General features: G+C 45.5%; 1 protein-coding gene across 11 annotated transcripts in view; it reads left to right on the top strand.

Annotated features, from left to right (window-relative positions):
• Window positions 1–17,765, top strand: part of CCDA (cytochrome c biogenesis protein family) — a 115,683-nt gene that overhangs the window by 77,667 nt on the left and 20,251 nt on the right. For 10 of the 11 annotated variants that reach the window (XR_015185781.1, XR_015185779.1, XR_015185780.1 and 7 more), the window contains 3 exons: window positions 15,348–15,448; window positions 15,534–15,626; window positions 15,759–15,805. Coding sequence is in view for 7 of the 11 variants with exons in the window: in XM_086494797.1 (XP_086350923.1) it covers window positions 15,348–15,448; window positions 15,534–15,626; window positions 15,759–15,805 (241 nt within the window). In the remaining 4 variants the exon portion in view is untranslated. The remainder of the gene's footprint in view (window positions 1–15,347; window positions 15,449–15,533; window positions 15,627–15,758; window positions 15,806–17,765) is intronic. The other variant, XM_086494800.1, reaches the window with a different exon arrangement.

Below are 17,765 nucleotides of genomic sequence, written 5' to 3'. Positions count from 1 at the left end.
TTGTTGTGCTTCATCAATTGGAGTGAGCCAAGCGTATAGCCTCTTGCAATGTCTTCGGATCACCAGCTTCCACATCAAACTTGATCGAGTGGTCCAATCCAAAGAGAAAGGCCTCCAACCTTTCCTCATCCGATTTCCTCAATTTTCTACCTAACTGAGATACACGGTTAGCATACGGCATCACATGTTTACCTTGTTGAGACAAAGCCCAAAAAATTTCCTTCAATCGCTTCAAGTATTGTGGAGGCAAGAATTGCGTCTTCAAATCCTCTTGGAACTCCTCCCAACTAAGCTCGAGAGGGGGAACGAGGAGAGATACGGAGTGGGCCGCCTTGTGGGCTTCCTCCTTCATCCACTCATCCTTTCAAGTGATGGCATCACGCGTGAGATGCATGGAAGCAAGAGAATTTTTTTATTATTAGACTTTTTAACAATCGTAAAATAGGATGTAAATTGATGCAACCAAGAATAAATGACAATAGCATATATCTTATGCCATACTTACGGAACATGGTCTTCTCGGGAATTCGTTCATTGGTCGTCCGTGTAGCATTGGTCGCCTCCGCAATGGTCTTGGCAAGCCGCTCATAATCCGGTTTCGAAGAAGAAGGATTGGATCGCACCGCCAAAGTGATGATGAGTTCAGGCATGGATTCCCTTTCTTGCCTACGAGCCTTGGCATCTGCCTTGCGCTCCCGTCTACGAGTCTCGGCTTCGGTGGCCAATCGACGTTCCTCTCGCTCCACCGCTTCCGCATGCTCTAGTCGACGCGCTTCTTCTTGCCGCCATCATCTCCATCATCATCCGCATCATAGCATCCATGGGATTTGGTGGCAAAGACGGAGGGGTAGGGGGAGAAATAATGGGAGGATTCATAGGTGGAACTTACCCGCCTTCTTGATTGGTGGATGTCTCCTTACCGCTACAAGTCTTGACAATGCAAGGATTTTCGCTTTTGGTTCAAGGAAGGTTGCACACTAATCTTTGGGAGACTATATACCCCCTCGTCAGTGCACCCCGCATGCAACACTCAATGTATAATTGGTTGCTATTTTTTGACGCTCAAGGCGCACGATCCTACGCGCAATGGCAGGCCTGTAGTTCCAAGAGAGGGAGAAGTATACACCAAAGGGCTGCCAACACAACCAAAAACACAAGAGAGGAAGAAAAACTTTTTTGGGGACTAGCGGATTAGTAGAAAATCTTCAAAGCGCTGATACCAATGTTAAGTGCAGCAGAATTGAAAATGGTGAAGATCTAGGTTAGAAGAGGAGAATGACACCCCATGAGGTCCCAACCAGCCCTCTCGAGGGCCCCCCACACCATTGCTGATGTGGTATCTGCTTTTGATTCCGTAAATAAAATGTACACACATGCAATACCTCAAGTGCAAACTCTACTGACTCGAATGATGATTGTTGCCGCAATAACTCCTCAAGACAAGACACCTCGGGGGCTAATTTGATGCACCTTTGGATCTTCTGAATGTGGGATTGCGAATGGCCATCAAGGGATAGATTTGGGGCTGAATTGCGCTCCCGATGTGAGAGAAATTAAGGGTTGAAAACGCAGATCTCGACGATGCCGATGATGGACGGCAATGGGAGCACTCTATGACGGCAAGGGAATGGCCGAGGGGAGACTCGATGGGCCGCCAAAGTACCTGACCGCAACAAAGAAGCTACCGAGACGAGATCCAAGCCGATCTGGCGAGGGAAGGGATGAAAATTGAAAACGCAAGGGGCTGATCTGCAATGATGGCAGCGCCAAGGCTGAAAGCTGAAAATGCTAGCTGATTGGCTGCCCTTGACCAAGCGCTAGGGCTGAAGGATGAGATTGCTGGCTGATCTGGCGCCTGGAGCAGAAAAATGCTAGGACTAATTTCTCCCAAACGCCAAGCTATGCAATCTGCACTATCTTCAATTATGTTAAGCGATAGGCTGATTGCTCTCTTTATAGGCCAAAATTTGGGGTTATAAATTAACTAAGGGCTAGGTAGGGCAAAATCTGTGTCGAATTCCTACAAATAAATCATGAAAATGATTTATTAATAAGTTTGACCAGGGGTTAGTTTCTGGGTCAAATTCCTACAAATAAATCATAAAAATGATTTATTAATAAGTTTGACCAAGGGGTTAGTTTCTGGGTGAAACTGTCGCACATCTGGCCACCCATGAATCTGATCGACGTAGGGAATGTCTCGTTGGATTCCTCTAACCTAAAACTATTTGCACGTCATGCCAGATGCCCACTGTAGTGCATGTGTACAAACCATTTATGCAAGAGGGTTCCAAAACTAGAAAACCTAATTGAATGGACTCGTCCGAACATGCAGGTACTATGAATAGGCTCACAAAATTTCCGGTACTAATCCTCCTAGGATTCTAGACACTCCTATATAGGAACAAGGGGAAACCTAGCTGTGGAAGTCGATGAAGCATGTCCACGTGGCACACAGAGCCATGTGCATGTGACATATGTTTGTGGTTAAGTCCTCTTTTCAATTCATTTGTTACATTAACTTGGCTTGATGTGTTGTATGTACATGATGTTGGTCATGAACGATCTGTTTTATGGGCTTCTCTCGCAATCTTCTTCACGACATGCATTGATGGACACACGTGAGCATAGGGTGTGGTCAACTTTGCAGTGCTTTTTCCTTAAGCAAGAGCTATGGTTTTGGTTACATCCTGATGAACCATGTTACACATACCAATCGGCCCAATATTCCACCACATGGAGTCAATTGTATAGGATGTACGTTGTACATGACGACGGTTTCTTACCTGAGGTTTGACGATGACTGTGAAACACTAAATGTTCCACAGTCATCGTCAAACCACTTTACTGTGGTGTTTCAAATGTTGGAGCAACTTGTGGATATGTTCAAAACCTTGCTAGCAAAGGCTCCACTGAATTTCAATAGCTCCTTTTTGAAGCATTGTGTGTTCAAAGGTTATATGGATCAGCTCATTGCCAACTTCATTGTCGTATTGCCCTCTTTTGATCTTTAGGCCTAGAATATATTTGTCGCCAATGTGCGGAGGGTGGCACAGCAATATTGTATTCATAATGCATATGTGCACCGTCAACAGGTGATGCTACTGGAGGCACTACTGGATGCTACTCATGCCCAGCTTGTTGTAAATACCAAATCATGAAACTTTGCTTTTGGCTGCAAAATACATGGTCAAACACATTGCTACTTTGCATATGACTGACTATGAAAAGGCTAGAGTGGGAGCTATCGACGCATTGTTTCTATCGCGGTTTGCATCCTGTGCATGCTCGTGAAAACATTGTGAGGCTCCAAAATGATGTAGGAGACATGATTGTGGATGCCTCCATATTTGGGTTCCTCATAGAATGTAAATGGTGACTCAAGGGCAGCTACAAATGCTTCCTTGTTGGGTTCCTCACAGAATGTAAATGCTGATTCAAGGACTCTATGTTGGTGTGTGCCCGTGTGTCAGCTGATATGGCTGCTACTCTTGAGGTCGACATTACTACGGATGAGGTTGAGGATATCTTACTTCACTCACCCAAAAACAAAAGCTAAAGATGGGATGGACTTACCAATGAATTATTTTCTCAGTATGCAAACGCTTTGAAGCAGCCACTTACCACCCTTTTTCAATATGTTTGGGATTCTGGCACCATGCATAATTCTTGGAAGATTGGGCTTATTAGTTTTTCATTGAAGGTCCCGTCTCCATGTAAATTTGAACAGTGGTGACCTATTTCCTTAATGGGAGGGTTCTATAAGAGTTGCATGAAAGTTATTGCTAATCGTTTGCATCGGACTTTGGCACAAGTCATTCACCCAACGCAATATGGCTTCCTATGCTATTGTATTTCATACTTTTGTTGCCGTGGAATTCTAAATTAATTTCCAGAATCACTCAACCCATCCGTTTCATGATTTGGAAAGAAAAATAACCTCAAGTCAGGGACGGTGTGGGTCTCATGAAAGCACTTATCCACCCCTAAAAGAATAGGTGGGGCAACAATTTCGAATGTAGGGACACGTATGATAGCCAGGCGTTGGGGCCTTCTTCAAGATATGTGTGTTGATTCCATGCAACCATGGGTTTCCATTGTTGAGGATTTCATATGCAAGACAAGTTTGGCCACATGGCAAGACTTTGATAGAGGCACCATGGTGGCATATTGTAAATGAAAATCAGCCATTCAAATGTAAGCAATCGTTTTTGCTCATGTGCTTGGTGCTCTCATGGCAAGAGGTATTGAAGTTTGCTCATTGGAAGCCGCCCTCTTGTAGAGAGGTAGCAAATTAACTATATTTTGAGGTGCTTTCCACCTCTAGATATATTACTCGGCTTGGCAAAGATCACCTTCGCTAACGATTCAACTGTATAGCAAGGCTTGGTCGTGTTAACCTCTCTGATACCGTGTTGTCGCTGTTAGATTCTTCATCTCTAGATGCTTGGCACACTGCCTACAGGCTTCACACACATCGCGTGCACTGGCCCTTGGTTGTGGGTTGGCCACCCGTACACCTGCTAGACAGGGATCTTTAGGCACATTTAGGGTTTTGCTCAGCACTTTGCCTGGCCGGACCTATTCTGGTCCTTTTCCATTTTTTGCTCATTTATGGGTTTTTTGTGCATGGTCGTTGGGGCTTCTAGTCTGCCCTACCTACTCCCTATTCTCCTATACATAGGAGAGGGGGGGGGGGGGGGGGGGTGGGTGCACTCTCCCATTCATATCTTGTCTTGTACACAACAATTTTTGCCATCTGGAGTTATTGGGGCTTGCCAGCCTTTGCCATCTGTCTCTTGTGTGTCCATCGCCATTCTCTCTCTCTCTCTCTCTCTCTCTCTCTCTCTCTCTCTCTCTCTGACATGGTATCAGAGCTCTAGGCTTGGATCTACCATTGCCTACACCTGGGAGGACTCTGCAGAGCTTTTCATCGGGAAGGATTTCCCTCTCCACCAGCGTTTTCAGCTTTGGACCTGCGTTTTTTGCCTACAACACCAGCGTTTTTGGTGGACGGTACCTCTTCTGCATCCTTTGCTCTCGCCCTCCCTCCCTCTGCCTCATCGTCACCGCTAGCCCTCTCCTTGCTTTAGCGTTTTTCAGCCAGATCTGGATCTAGCGTTTTTGCGGGACGCCAGCCCGCTGATCTGCGTTTTTCAGCCCTATACCCTAGCGTTTTTAGGCAGGACAGCAGCCAACATTCCTAGCGTTTTTTGTGGCAGTCAGGACAGCTTTAGAACAGCGTTTTTTAACCTTCACTTCAGCGTTTTCTTGGTTACGGATCTTGGACAGCCGGAGCCCCGCTCCTTGCCCCTTGGTCTTCCCGCTTGGAAGCTCAATAGTTGTGACTATTGCTGGCGATTTCCCGATCACTTACCTGCTGATTTTCAGCTTGTTTTGGTGCATTTACAGCCCTCACCTTACCTTCTCGGCATCCGGTGTTCATCACCTGGCGTTTTTGCTCAAACCCCTGCGTTCTTGCGGTGTTTCGAGCTCCCTTTTGCTGCAATTTCAGGTTTCGACCTCGACTTTGCTTCATCGGCATCCCTTCGGGTTTCCCTTGCCTCTCCCGTCGCGTACCCCCTACTTTGCGGTCTTTTGGCGTTCTATCCGGCGTGGTTTTCCGATCCTATACTCACCTTTGCTTCTGATTTTACACACGAGACTTCTCTGCTGATTTTTTGTCTGTATCTATGCCAACACTCATAGCCATGCCCATCTTTCCTCCTGGCGAAAAGCTTGACGGCTCCAACTTTGTCGTCTGGAAGATAAAGATCATGGTGATGCTTCTGCAGTTTGACCTTTGGGAGTGGCTTATCGATACTGCAAATGCCGTGTGTCCCGGCCTTGCTCCTGCATCTTGTGCTTCTACATCGACATCATCAGCTACCACTTCTTCTTTAGTTATTGTCACAAAGTGATGACGTGGCGGACAGCAGAAACCCTAAAATTCCTGCAAACCCTAAATTTTGCCAAAAACCCTAATTTCCGGAAATCGCGGAGGCGGATTATTATTATTATTATTATTATTTTTTTGTGGAAAATGATGAGCGACGCGAATTTTGCTTTTGCTTTTTTTTTTAATAAAAAAAAGAGAAAAGACTCTCTAAGAGAGAGAGAATTGATGCTTTTGATTTTAAAAGCTTTTGGGGCTCTGCTTTTGGGCATCCCTTGTAACCTTTAAATTAGTGGTGAGGGCCTCACTTCTCAGAGCATCTGGACGTAGAGTCTGATAGTGAAACCCTAACCGCTCTCTTGTACTTTGATGATTGATTAATACAAAAAGAAATACCAAAAGGGGCGCCAGTCTTTGGGGCCAATATCTCAAGGCACGGAACTCCGCCGGGCCAGTGCAAATCTATTGTGATCTGTAAATTGTTTTGAAGTGGTTATTTGGTGCTGTCGCGGTTGATTCTTGACTTGGAGTGTCCAAGTCTGTTACAGTGGTATCAGAGCACGGCCGATTTCTCTTCTACGGGAAATCCGATCTTTGATTTTTTTTTCCGCGGCACCTATGGCTTCAGGCAATGATAAGTCGACTCCCTCTGCATTTGGAGATGCGGGCTGGGATCACAACGAAGATTCAGGCAGAGAGTATGGCCCGCGTTGGCCTACTTAGGCGAAGCGGCGAGAGATAGAGCGTCGCCAGTTGATCGGCGATGCAATAAAGATGATGCTCAATTTTGCCCAGGACCCGAAGATGGCAAAATATATGAACCAGATTTCTTTGGAAGAGGTACAGATGGAGTGGCAGAGAACCACAACACCACTCTCGAAACCCGCTCTCAAGAAACCTTCTGCCTCCAAGAAATATACGGAGAAGGAACTGGAGAACGTGGTTGATGCACGGATTGCTCAGCTTTTTGACACGCAAAAGAAAGCCAAAAAGCACGGCAAAAAAGCAGAAGAAAGGCACTGACTTCCCGGGATATTTAGGTCGTCGGTCGACATTTGACAAGGCAAAGAAATTGAAGAAGCGCGTCAAGTTTGAAGACCTACCCAGATCTTCTTCTTCTTCTTCTGACAATTCTTCTAGCTCCTCGGATTCGAGCGAAGAAGACAGAAAAGGTAAAAAGCGAAGCAAGAAGCAACGCTTTGGAAAGGGCAAGAGAAAGGCAAAGAAGGCTAAATCTCGCCCAGAGACTGACAGTTCTACTGAGGACTCGTCTACAGACAGCTCAGATTCCGATGACGGAAAGTTTTATGCGAACAAGAAGAATTTTTACAAAGCCAACCAGTATGACTTTCTCGAAGATAAAAGCAAGAAAGTCCGAGAGTTTAAGGAAGGTGGCCACTCGATCAAGTTTGATACTTTTCAGGATACTTAGATGCTTCGAAGGCTTTGTCTTTTATACAGCAGTTTGACATCGCTTTTGCGGGAGGACGCTATTCAGAGCACTCCAAGATTCGGAGGGCTGCCTCTCACTTGAAGGGGAATGCTCGTACTTGGTGGTCCACGCTTCTATTAAGCAAGATTGTGCCAGTTACATGGCTGAAATTCAAGAGGCTTTTTATTTCTTCTTGGTTGACTCAAGAGTTTGAGCGAGATATACGAGCTGCTTGGAACCATCTCCGGATGACCAAGAGCGATACAGTGAATTCTTATTGTGAAAGATTCTGGAGCTCTTTTCTACCCGCCTCTTCATTCAAGAAGATCTCGTTCAGAGAACAGATTGAGCGGTTTACCTTGGGTCTACCTACAGAGATCCGAGATCACTGCTTGGAACAGAAGTCGGCTTCTATTCAGGAGTTGATGAGTCATGCGAAGCGGGGCTTTGCCATTCACTCTGGCAGTCTGACCTACCCCACAGATGAGGCCATGACACAACGAGCCGAACAGACTTCTGGGAATGAAAGTAGAATGAAAAAGAGCAACCCAGAGAAAAAAAAAAAGGATGCACGACCCAAGCTTACTCCTGAGGAGAGAGCTCGCTTCATCAGAGAGGGGAAGTGCTTTGGATGCGGGGATATTTCCGCGAAGTGCCTTGATACGGCACAGAAAGAACAAAATGATAAAAACGACGACAGGTCTGAGAGTTCGAGAGCAGCTGAGGAATGTGGCAGAAAAGGCAGATAGAAAAGCAGAACTGGTACCACATGGCGTGGGACCTGCATCGAATCTAATGAATGAAAGTACAAACTTTGCCGCTTTCGGGGCAAAGTGAAGGATCAGGAAGCTCTTTTGAAGGAGCCAAGGCCAACTTCTTTTCACTTGGAATTGGCGGCTCGATTTGGAACTACGCCCGACAGACTGACGCCACAGGCGGAGGTAGTTCGACTGGCACCCGGATGGGATGTTGCCATTACACCGAGCATTGGCAAACTTCGTTTGCAATGACAGGGGTGTTCAGGGCACGTGAGTGACGTTCTACTCGGGATCCCTTGGTACCACAAGAACTACGCCGTGGTTGACTACCAGGCCGAGAAAGCGACTTTGATAAATGAAGGGCTTAGAGATTGTACTTGATGAACTTCAGTTTTCTTACTCATTCTTTTGGGAGAAATGAACGATGGATAAAAGTTGAATATGTTTTGACCTGAAGAAAAGAACGCCAAGATTTTTTTCTCCACGCTCATGCCGATTGCTTTTGAGAGGGCCTGAAGATCATACCATTGATCTGATATCTGGAAGCACGCCACCGAATCGGCCACCTTATCGTGTGAGCCGAGTACAGAATGAAAAGATTATGAACTCAGTGAAAGACCTCTTGGAAAAGGGTCTTGTCGAGCCTAGTACTTCACCGTATTGCTCTCCAGTGTTGTTGGTTTTGAAGAAAGACGGATCTTGGAGAATGTGCATCGATTATAGCACTCTCAACGAAATCACCATCAAGAACAGATTTCCGATTCCTAGGATCGATGATATACTCGACAGGTTACAAGGATCCTCGTGCTTTAGCAGGATTGACTTGAAGAGTGGATATCATCAGATCAGGATAGCGCCAGGAGATGTCTACAAGACAGCTTTTCGGACGACTTTTGGGTTATTTTAGTTTTTGGTGATGCCTTTTGGCTTAACCAATGCTCCTGCGACATTTAACCGGATGATGGACAGGATTTTTCGAGAGTACAGGCTTTTTTTTTTTTTTTTTGGCACTTTCTTTGACGACATCATTGTTTTCTCCAAGAATGAGGCAGAACACAGAGATCATCTGCTTCAAGTCTTTTAGGCATTACGAGATCACACGCTAGTGATTAATGCAAAGAAAAGTGAATTTTTCCTACCATGGATACACTTTTTGGGACACATTGTGTCAGAGCAAGAGTGCAAATGGACCCGGCCAAGATAGAGACTATCCGTGATTGGCCCGATTTGAGGAATGTCGATGAAGTTAGAAGCTTCTTGGGACTGTGTTCGTACTACAGGCGGTTCATACGAAAGTTTGCAGACGTTGCTTCCCCTTTGCATACCTTGACACAGAAAGCAGTACCTTTTTCATGGGGACCCACAGAGGTGACTGCCTTTCGGACATTGAAAGAGAAATTGACTACAGGACCAGATTTGACTTTGTCGGACTTGCAGAAGTCATTTGAAGTATTTTGTGATGCTTCTGGTCGTAGTCTGGGTGCGGTCTTGATGCAAGAAGACCATGTCATAGCTTACGAGAGCCGTTTGTTCTCTAGGCCGAAGATGACAGCACAGATCTATGGGAAAGAGCTTTTGGCGGTTATCCACGCTCTTACTCAGTGGCGGCATTACCTACTCGGAGCGGATTTTACTGTCTTTACAAACCATTAGAGTTTGCGCTACTTCTTGTCACAGAAGCAGCTTTCGGAAAAGCTGATGCGGTGGGTGAACATCTTGTCACAGTTCCACTTCCAGATTGTCCATGTGCAGGGTCAGAAGAATGTGGTGGCAGATGCTTTGTCTCGGAAACCGTTGGTTCTGGCTATTTCCGTGATACATCATAGGAGCTTCGAGGATATGGTCGATCGATCAGTATGCCACAGATACAGATTTTGCAGATATTTTCACACAGATACGGGATGGGGAGACAGTAGCTGGATACTCCCTTCGGGAAGGCTACTTGATGAAAAAGACTATGTTGTGCGTTACACAGCCGTTGAGGGAAAAGGTTATGATTGATTGCCACTGTCCACCTTTTACGGGTCACCGCGGCATTGCTACCACCATGAAAGGGGTAGAGAGAGATTTCTTTTGGCGGAGACTGAAGAAGGATGTGGAAGAGTTTGTGCGCAGTTGCTTGGTATGCCAGAAGGTCAAGTTTGACAGGCATAAGGCACAGGGATTGTTACAGCCTTTACCCATATCCACCCGCCCCTGGGAAAATATTGAAATGGATTTCATTTTTGATCTCCCAAGAACACAGAATGATCACGATGATTTTCCGATTACATGGCACGTCTGAGACGATTCTCTCCGACAGAGACCCCAGATTTATGAGTTTGTTTTGGAAGGCAATTTGGGAGAACATTGGCACGCGGTTGCAGTTCTCGTCATCGTTCCACTTGCAGACTGACGGGCAATTTGAGATTGCCAATTAAGTGATTTTAGATTTATTGAAGTCTTGTATCTCGGATCAAAAGACTCAATGGGAAAAGAACTTACCTTTGGTGGAATTTGCCTACAACAACACGATACACTCTTCGACGGGGAAGACGCCATGAGAGATTGTTGAAACTGCTGCGAAGGTTCCATCCTTCCTGAGCACGAAAGATTAGAAATTTGAAGCGGATGAATATTCGCGAGATTTGGATACGGCTTTTGCCAAGGTTCGCGAGACTTTGCAGGAGTCTCAAGAACGACAGAAAAAGGCAGCGGATCGCCATCGTCGCGACTGGAAACTGAAGGAGGATGATTGGGTGCTCTTACTTTTGAGAAGGCATGCCTAAGAAAGAAAAAGAGAAAGGAGAGGCTTTTTCCAAAGCTTAGTATGTGATACTACGGACCTTTCCAGATTACTGACAAGATAAATGATGTCTCCTTCCGATTGGAACTGCCAGATACTTGGAGGATTCATAATGCATTGCATGTGAGTCTCTTGAAACTTGTTAAGGGTGATGTGCCTGATGATGGGGAGCCTGATGAGCAACCCAAAGTGGAAGAAAACGAGGAGATCCTTGTTCCTGAACAGATTTTGGCACATAATGATACGAAGAAAGGTAAAGTCCGAAGGCGGTTCTTGGTTAAGTTCAAGAACTTTCCTGCATTTGATGCGAAGTGGATGGAGGAGGAGGACCTAGCAGATACTCCTCGGATTGTGAAACTTTACCTCGATGTTTTGGTTTAGCATAGTCTACTCCAAACGGAACCCAGAAACTCAGCTTCGCCGAAGATCTGGTGCAGTGGGATGCACAAGAGGGGAGTCACTCCGCTCCTTTGTCAACAGATGCCTCGATTTTGATACTAAAGTCACTGATGTCTCTTTGAGCTTCAGGGATACTGAGAGCTGACAGTATTCTGCTGGATGACTTTATGAAATGGAATTCCTGATTATGATACTGATTTGTTCTTGACTTCTTGTGAGTGCAGGAACTGATAGCCGAAATGACTGCAGCATTTTGGTCTGATTGATCTCGAATAGACATGGTTGCAATAGGGGTTAGTCAATCGGACATCGATGAGGTCCCGATTGGACCTAGATGTGATTGCTAGCTACATTGCCGATAAATCATGGTCTAAGATCCGAATGAATGTTGAATGTCATGTGATGTCCTGTGATGTCTGGTGATGTCCTGTGATGTGACTGTCGATTTTGTACATGTGCTAGATGTGCGTTCCTAGTACGTAGGTACTAACAGTCAGTGTCTGCTAAGACGGTTTATGGCTTTTGTCGGTTTTGCAGGCGTAATCGCAGTCGATTACAATGCTTTCAAGAGGGGGGTATGTCACAAAGTGATGATGTGGCGGACAGCAGAAACCCTAATTTCTGCCAGAAACCCTAAAATTCTTGCAAACCCTAAATTTTGCCAAAAACCCTAATTTCTGGAAATCGCGGAGGCGGATTATTAATTAATTATTTTTTTTTCTTGGAAAATGATGAGCGACGCGAATTTTGCTTTTGCTTTTTTTTTTTATAAAAAAAAGAGAAAAGACTCTCTAAGAGAGAGAGAGAATTGATGCTTTTGATTTTAAAAGCTTTTGGGGCTCTGCTTTTGGGCATCCCTTGTAACCTTTAAATTAGTGGTGAGGGCCTCACTTCTCAGAGCATCTGGACGCAGAGTCTGAGAGTGAAACCCTAACCGCTCTCTTGTACTTTGATGATTGATTAATACAAAAAGAAATACCGAAAGGGGCGCCAGTCTTTGGGGCCAATATCTCTAGGCACGGAACTCCGCCGGGCCAGTGCAAATCTATTGTGATCTGTAAATTGTTTTGAAGTGGTTATTTGGTGCTGTCGCGGTTGATTCTTGACTTGGAGTGTCCAAGTCTGTTACAGTTACACGTGCTAGCTCCTCATCTACTTCTTCTCATGGTAATGCTTATGGCGGTCAAGTATTGTTGTTACACAAGCTATGGTGGATCAGTGGAATCTGAACCATCGCAGAGTTTACTCTTTCTTACTCATCAATTGTGCGGATAGTGTGTTGACGTCTTTACGCTCTCACACCACTGCACATGAGGTATGGGGTTTCCTTTGCGACATGTACGAGGCGAAGACACCCGGAAGGATCCTCGCTCTGGAAAAGACTTTGATGGACTTACAGGTCTTGTCATTTTCGACTATCTAGGACTTCATGCTTCTACTCCGTGATGAGCTAGCAGCTTGTGGACACCAGATCTCTTCTGAGGGCATGGCAACTCGGTTGCTGCTCAAGCTTCCGGACACTTATGATTCCTTGTTTCAGTCACTTACTACCTCCACGCGCCCTACTCCTATTACTTGGGAGGAGCTCTTACCGCTGTGCAGCAGATAGCTTCGCGCATTCAGGACAGAGCCACCTCAGACACCTCTGCGGTCGGTTTGCATTGGTTTCTACATCCAGTACGGGTGGTAGTGCTCCCGGACAGTCTGGACCTGGTTGTACACCTTCTCGCCCTGACATTACTTGTACCTATTCTGGAAAGAAAGGTCATTACGCAGCAAAATGTTATAAACGACGGCGGGACCGCAAGAAGGATTCAGATTCTGAGGATGGGACGGCTTCGCAACAGACGTCTGCCACCACCATCTCTAGCCCTTCACAGGCCAATGGCTTCAGCCTCTAGGTTCATCTACCTCCTTCTTCCCTCTTATGATCGAGATCACTTTTTGGCTTGGAGTTCGCCGGTTTACCACCGTTGCCTTCTATCCTTTTGTGTTAGAGTGCTCTTCTTCAGGGGGGGTTCTCTCTCTTCCGTCTCTCTCTCTTCTGCTGACCTCCACGGATGAGCTCCCTACTCGTCTTCCATCTTTCCCTCATATATATCCTCTTCAGCGACTTGTTCGTTGTTAGCCTCTCCATTTGCTTCCTTGTGCGACTTGATCAGCCTGACCTAGCTTTAGTCGTCATCACATTGGTGCTGGACGGTTTATCGTTTTTTGTTTGGCTGGCGCTTCTTTGTTTCACAGTCCAAATTTGTCAGGCATGTTGCATCTTCTTCCTCAGTGACTCTGCATCTGTCGTTGAGGGGGGTGTTAGATTCTTCATCTCCAGATGCTTCGCATCCTGCCTACAGGCTTCACACAAATCACGTGCACTGGCCCTTGGTTGTGGGTTGGCCACCCGTACACTTGTTGGATAGGGATCTTCAGGCACATTTAGGGTTTTGCTCAGCACTTTGCCTGGCCGGACCTATTCTGGTCCTTTTTCATTTTTTCCTCATTTATGGGTTTTTTGTGCATGGTCGTTGGGGCTTTTGGTCTGTCCTACCTACTCGGAGAGGGGGGATGCACTCTCCCATTCATATCTTGTCTTGTACAGAGTAGTTTTTGCCATCTGGAGTTATTAGGGCTTGCCAGCCTTTTCCATTTGTCTCTTGTGTGTCCATCGCCATTCTCTCTCTCTCTCTCTCTCTCTCTCTCTCTCTCTCTCTCTCTACTGGCATTCTCATAGACCGAGCATTGGAGCTAGGGAGATCTAGACGACCCCGATGGAGAAGAGGAGCTACACAGTTTCGAAGGAGGCTACAGCAAAGGATTCAAGCCATACTCTTTCGTCGTCCAGAGTGCAGATGAAGATGGATCTCTACTCCCCTCCCATATTGTCTTCACATTGTACTCCTTAGTTTAGGGTCCCGTAGTATTTATATTTTGTTATCCTAGTTTAATTTATTTTGTTAATCTGACTTTGTATCAGATACATCGCATTGTAACTTTCTGGTCTCATAGGTCACTTTGGCCTTTTGAAGACGTTAATATAACATTTCATTTCATTTCTCTCTCTCTCTCTCTCTCTCTCTCTCTCTCTCTCTCTCTCTCTCTCTCTCTCTCTCTCTCTACCTACCTTTGCGGACCTATTATCCAAGACAGACCCCTCCCCTACAGCTCTCGGCACATACCTCACCCGCATACTTGAGCATCAAAAGACACTCATAGGAACACAAAAAGAGAATAACACACACACACACCACACCATACACCCCCGTAAGGGGAGACTATGTATCACTTTGAGGTCCCATGGGTCATTTTTGGCCCCCCGCGGACGTTAATACCAAATCAAATCAAATCAAATCAAATCTCTCTCTCTCTCTCTCTCTCTCTCTGACAGTCGCAACATAGCTAGCTTTTCTGTTTTCGTAGAGTGCGCTGTTGGTATCGTATCCCTCGTGGATATTGAGGTATTTAGGAGCGACTTTGTGGTTGCCTTACCGCCAGTTCTGCAATTATGTCTCACTCTTTTATTGGACGAAAGCATTGGTTGGCTGACAAGGCCAACAAGACTTGGCAAGTCAAAACTCTACTGCTTGGTGGAGAGATGTATTGTTTCGAGGCTAGCATACTCAACTTCCTTATGAGAGAAAGGTGTTTCTTTTGGCGGGCTATGGTGAGAGGCTTCATTGGGAGGGAGTTTGTGCCTTTCCAATGGCATGTGTTTCTATTGCACGAATTTTTGAGAAGACAATAGACATTGCTTCAGTACTTGCCCTATTGCCAAGAAAACTTGTGTAGCAAATGCACAGGTCTTGAAGGATGGCATCTTGGCGGTGACATTCATTGCTTGATCTTTGCCATGTTGGTTATGGTCTTTTCATGTTTATGTCCAATATTGGACTCTAGCCTTTGTCGTTTGAAAATGTACATTTCTTTTAGGTAATCAATATGATTACGCATTCACACACACAGAGAGAGAGAGAGAGAGAGAGAGAGAGAGAGAGAGAGAGAGAGAGAGAGAGAGAGAGAGAGAGAGAGAGAGAGAGAGTTTTGTCCTTGTGTATTTGCAATTTACTTTTCCCAGTTCTTCAGGTGTACAAGCATACCTTGCTGGCCTCACATTTGCACTGGCTGCATCTCCATGCAGCAGCCCTGTTTTAGCAACCATTTTGGGTTACGTTGCTACTTCACAAGTACTAATGGCTTCTAAACAGAATTCACAATCCACACTTAGTATGAAAAAGTTATTTTTGTGATGTTTGAATTGATATACTGCAGGACCCTGTTGTTGGAGGTGGGCTTCTTTTGGCTTACACCACAGGTTATGTCGCTCCCCTTCTTCTTGCTGCTTCTTTTGCTGGGGCACTCCGGGTTTGGTTTCTTCAAATCTCTTTCCTTTTTCTCTTGCCTACTTTTATCACGTCAGCAGCTGCTATGCATTACTATTGCTATTGGAAGGGTTTCATTGACTTCATTCTTGGATGTTTTCTTACTCCTTTGCAGGGGCTCCTTTCATTCCGGAAATATTCAGCCTGGATTAATCCAACAAGGTTTGGTCATTAACTATAGTTTTTTTAAAAGTATAACATGTAAGTGGAGGGAAAACACATAATCTTATGGCAGGATTTTAGTGTTTGTGTCAAGGTTTGGCTGTTACTGTGCCTAAAGACAATCGAAGAAGGTTTACTTATGCTTTGAGGATATAATAACATACTGTCCAGAGTCCAGACTGACCAATACAAACCCAGCCAGAGAAGAGATCAAAACGTGGGTATTGCAGATATATGCCAAATAGGAAAAATAGCTTCCCACATGAAGCCCCTGGAAACCTGAAAAGTAATATGTACTAGAGGAAGATGAGAAAGTCTCAACTTTTCAGACCTCTGAGAAGAGATGATGCATGGCCTCATAGGGGGCCGACAAGCAAGAGTACTATTTTGATGGCGATCCAGTAGCAGACTAATTGACTATTGGGGTAAATGCTGTAGCAAGAGCTATTTAATATCAACCCCATACAAGTGTAAACATACATATATGCATGCATGCGTGCGCGTACACACGCACACATGCAACACCAAAGTAGAATTGCGACCAATCTCCCCGCTGCTCGTCGTTTCGGGAATCGTCCTCAAAAACCTTCATGTGTAGTACTTCCTCATAGGTTGTTTCCTTGTTTGAACCTTCACCCTTCTCCATGGTCTCTAAAGAGAACTTGGGCACGTGAATTGGCTAGAACAGGTTAAATCAGCCCACAACAACACCAAATCAACCCCAAGAACATAGTTGACATGAGTGTTACCCCCCTCCCCCTTTTTCTGCCCCATTGCCTTTGGGCTTCCCTCCTTCCGCCATTTTTTCCTCTTTCGTGCTGATCCGTTCGCTTTGCCTTTTGTTGCTTTTCCACTCGCTCTCTTCTCTATAGTAGCAGTGTCACGTGACACATCCCAACCCTATGTGTCCGTGGACAAGCTACACCACAGCAGGGTTCAATCAAGTCTAGATTAGTAGTGATCTGGCACTTTTGTGAGTCTATTCGTAGACCGTGCATGTCCAGTCACTTAGCATAGATGCATATCCTCCGGTTGCACACAGCATGATCATCAGAATTCCCATCAGAATCCATTAGCATCAGTTAGGGGAATTTTCCAGTGCATTTAGCCTAATTTCCTATTTATTGGGATTTTCACTTATTATTTTTAAGTGACTTTCCAACAAAAGTAGGTAGGGCAATTTTGCTAAGTTAATATATAAGCAAACCAAAGTTCACACTTTCTGGCAGAAGAGGCAGCAGGAGCTCCCTGCTCAACAGGCAACTTCTCAGCAGTACCCCCCCCGCCGCAGTAGACCATCGCCATACCTTCCCTTCCCTTGGCGTTTTCTAGCCAGCCATCACCACTACATGCCTGGCGTTTTCTTTAGCCTTGGTAGCAGTACAAGGAATCACTAACGCTAGCAGTCATTGCAGATCCTTGGTATTTTCAGCATCAAAAACGCTGCAAGAACTCAGCCCCTAAACCTGCAACTAGATCAGCGTTTTATCATCGTTTCAGCCCCTTCAAAAGCTGCAGAACCTCAGCGTTTTCAGCCGGGCAGAAACCTCTTCAAAAACGCTAGCAAGACTCCAACAATTGTCCAGCGTTTCAGCCCTAGTCACTAACGCTAGCCTATTGCAGTTTCAGCAGAGAGAAAAACTCAGGATTCAGCATATAGAACAGTAGCAAATTTCCCCCATTCAGTTGCAGAATGTCCCCGAGTTTAGCCCCGAAAAACGCAGCCAAAAACAGTCATTTTCAGCCACCGAACAGTCCCAGAATTCAGCAAATTAGAAGATCTCAGGTTTCAGCCATCATGTCGCCATCGTCATCGGCATAGTCCCATTGCATCAGTCCATTGCATACGCATTGTACACCTTTGTGCAATCAAAGAATAGACCACTCTCGCCGACGAGAGTGGGGCCTTCGGAGGAGGGTTTTACAACCTCTCGGGTGTCGTATCTCTTCTCTCTCCTTC

Source organism: Adiantum capillus-veneris, chromosome 22 (genome assembly GCF_014529385.1).
Source record: "Adiantum capillus-veneris isolate H3 chromosome 22, ASM1452938v2, whole genome shotgun sequence".
NCBI lineage: Eukaryota > Viridiplantae > Streptophyta > Polypodiopsida > Polypodiales > Pteridaceae > Adiantum > Adiantum capillus-veneris.
Note: the sequence above shows the minus strand (reverse complement) of the source record. Positions and strands in the feature narration are given on the sequence as shown.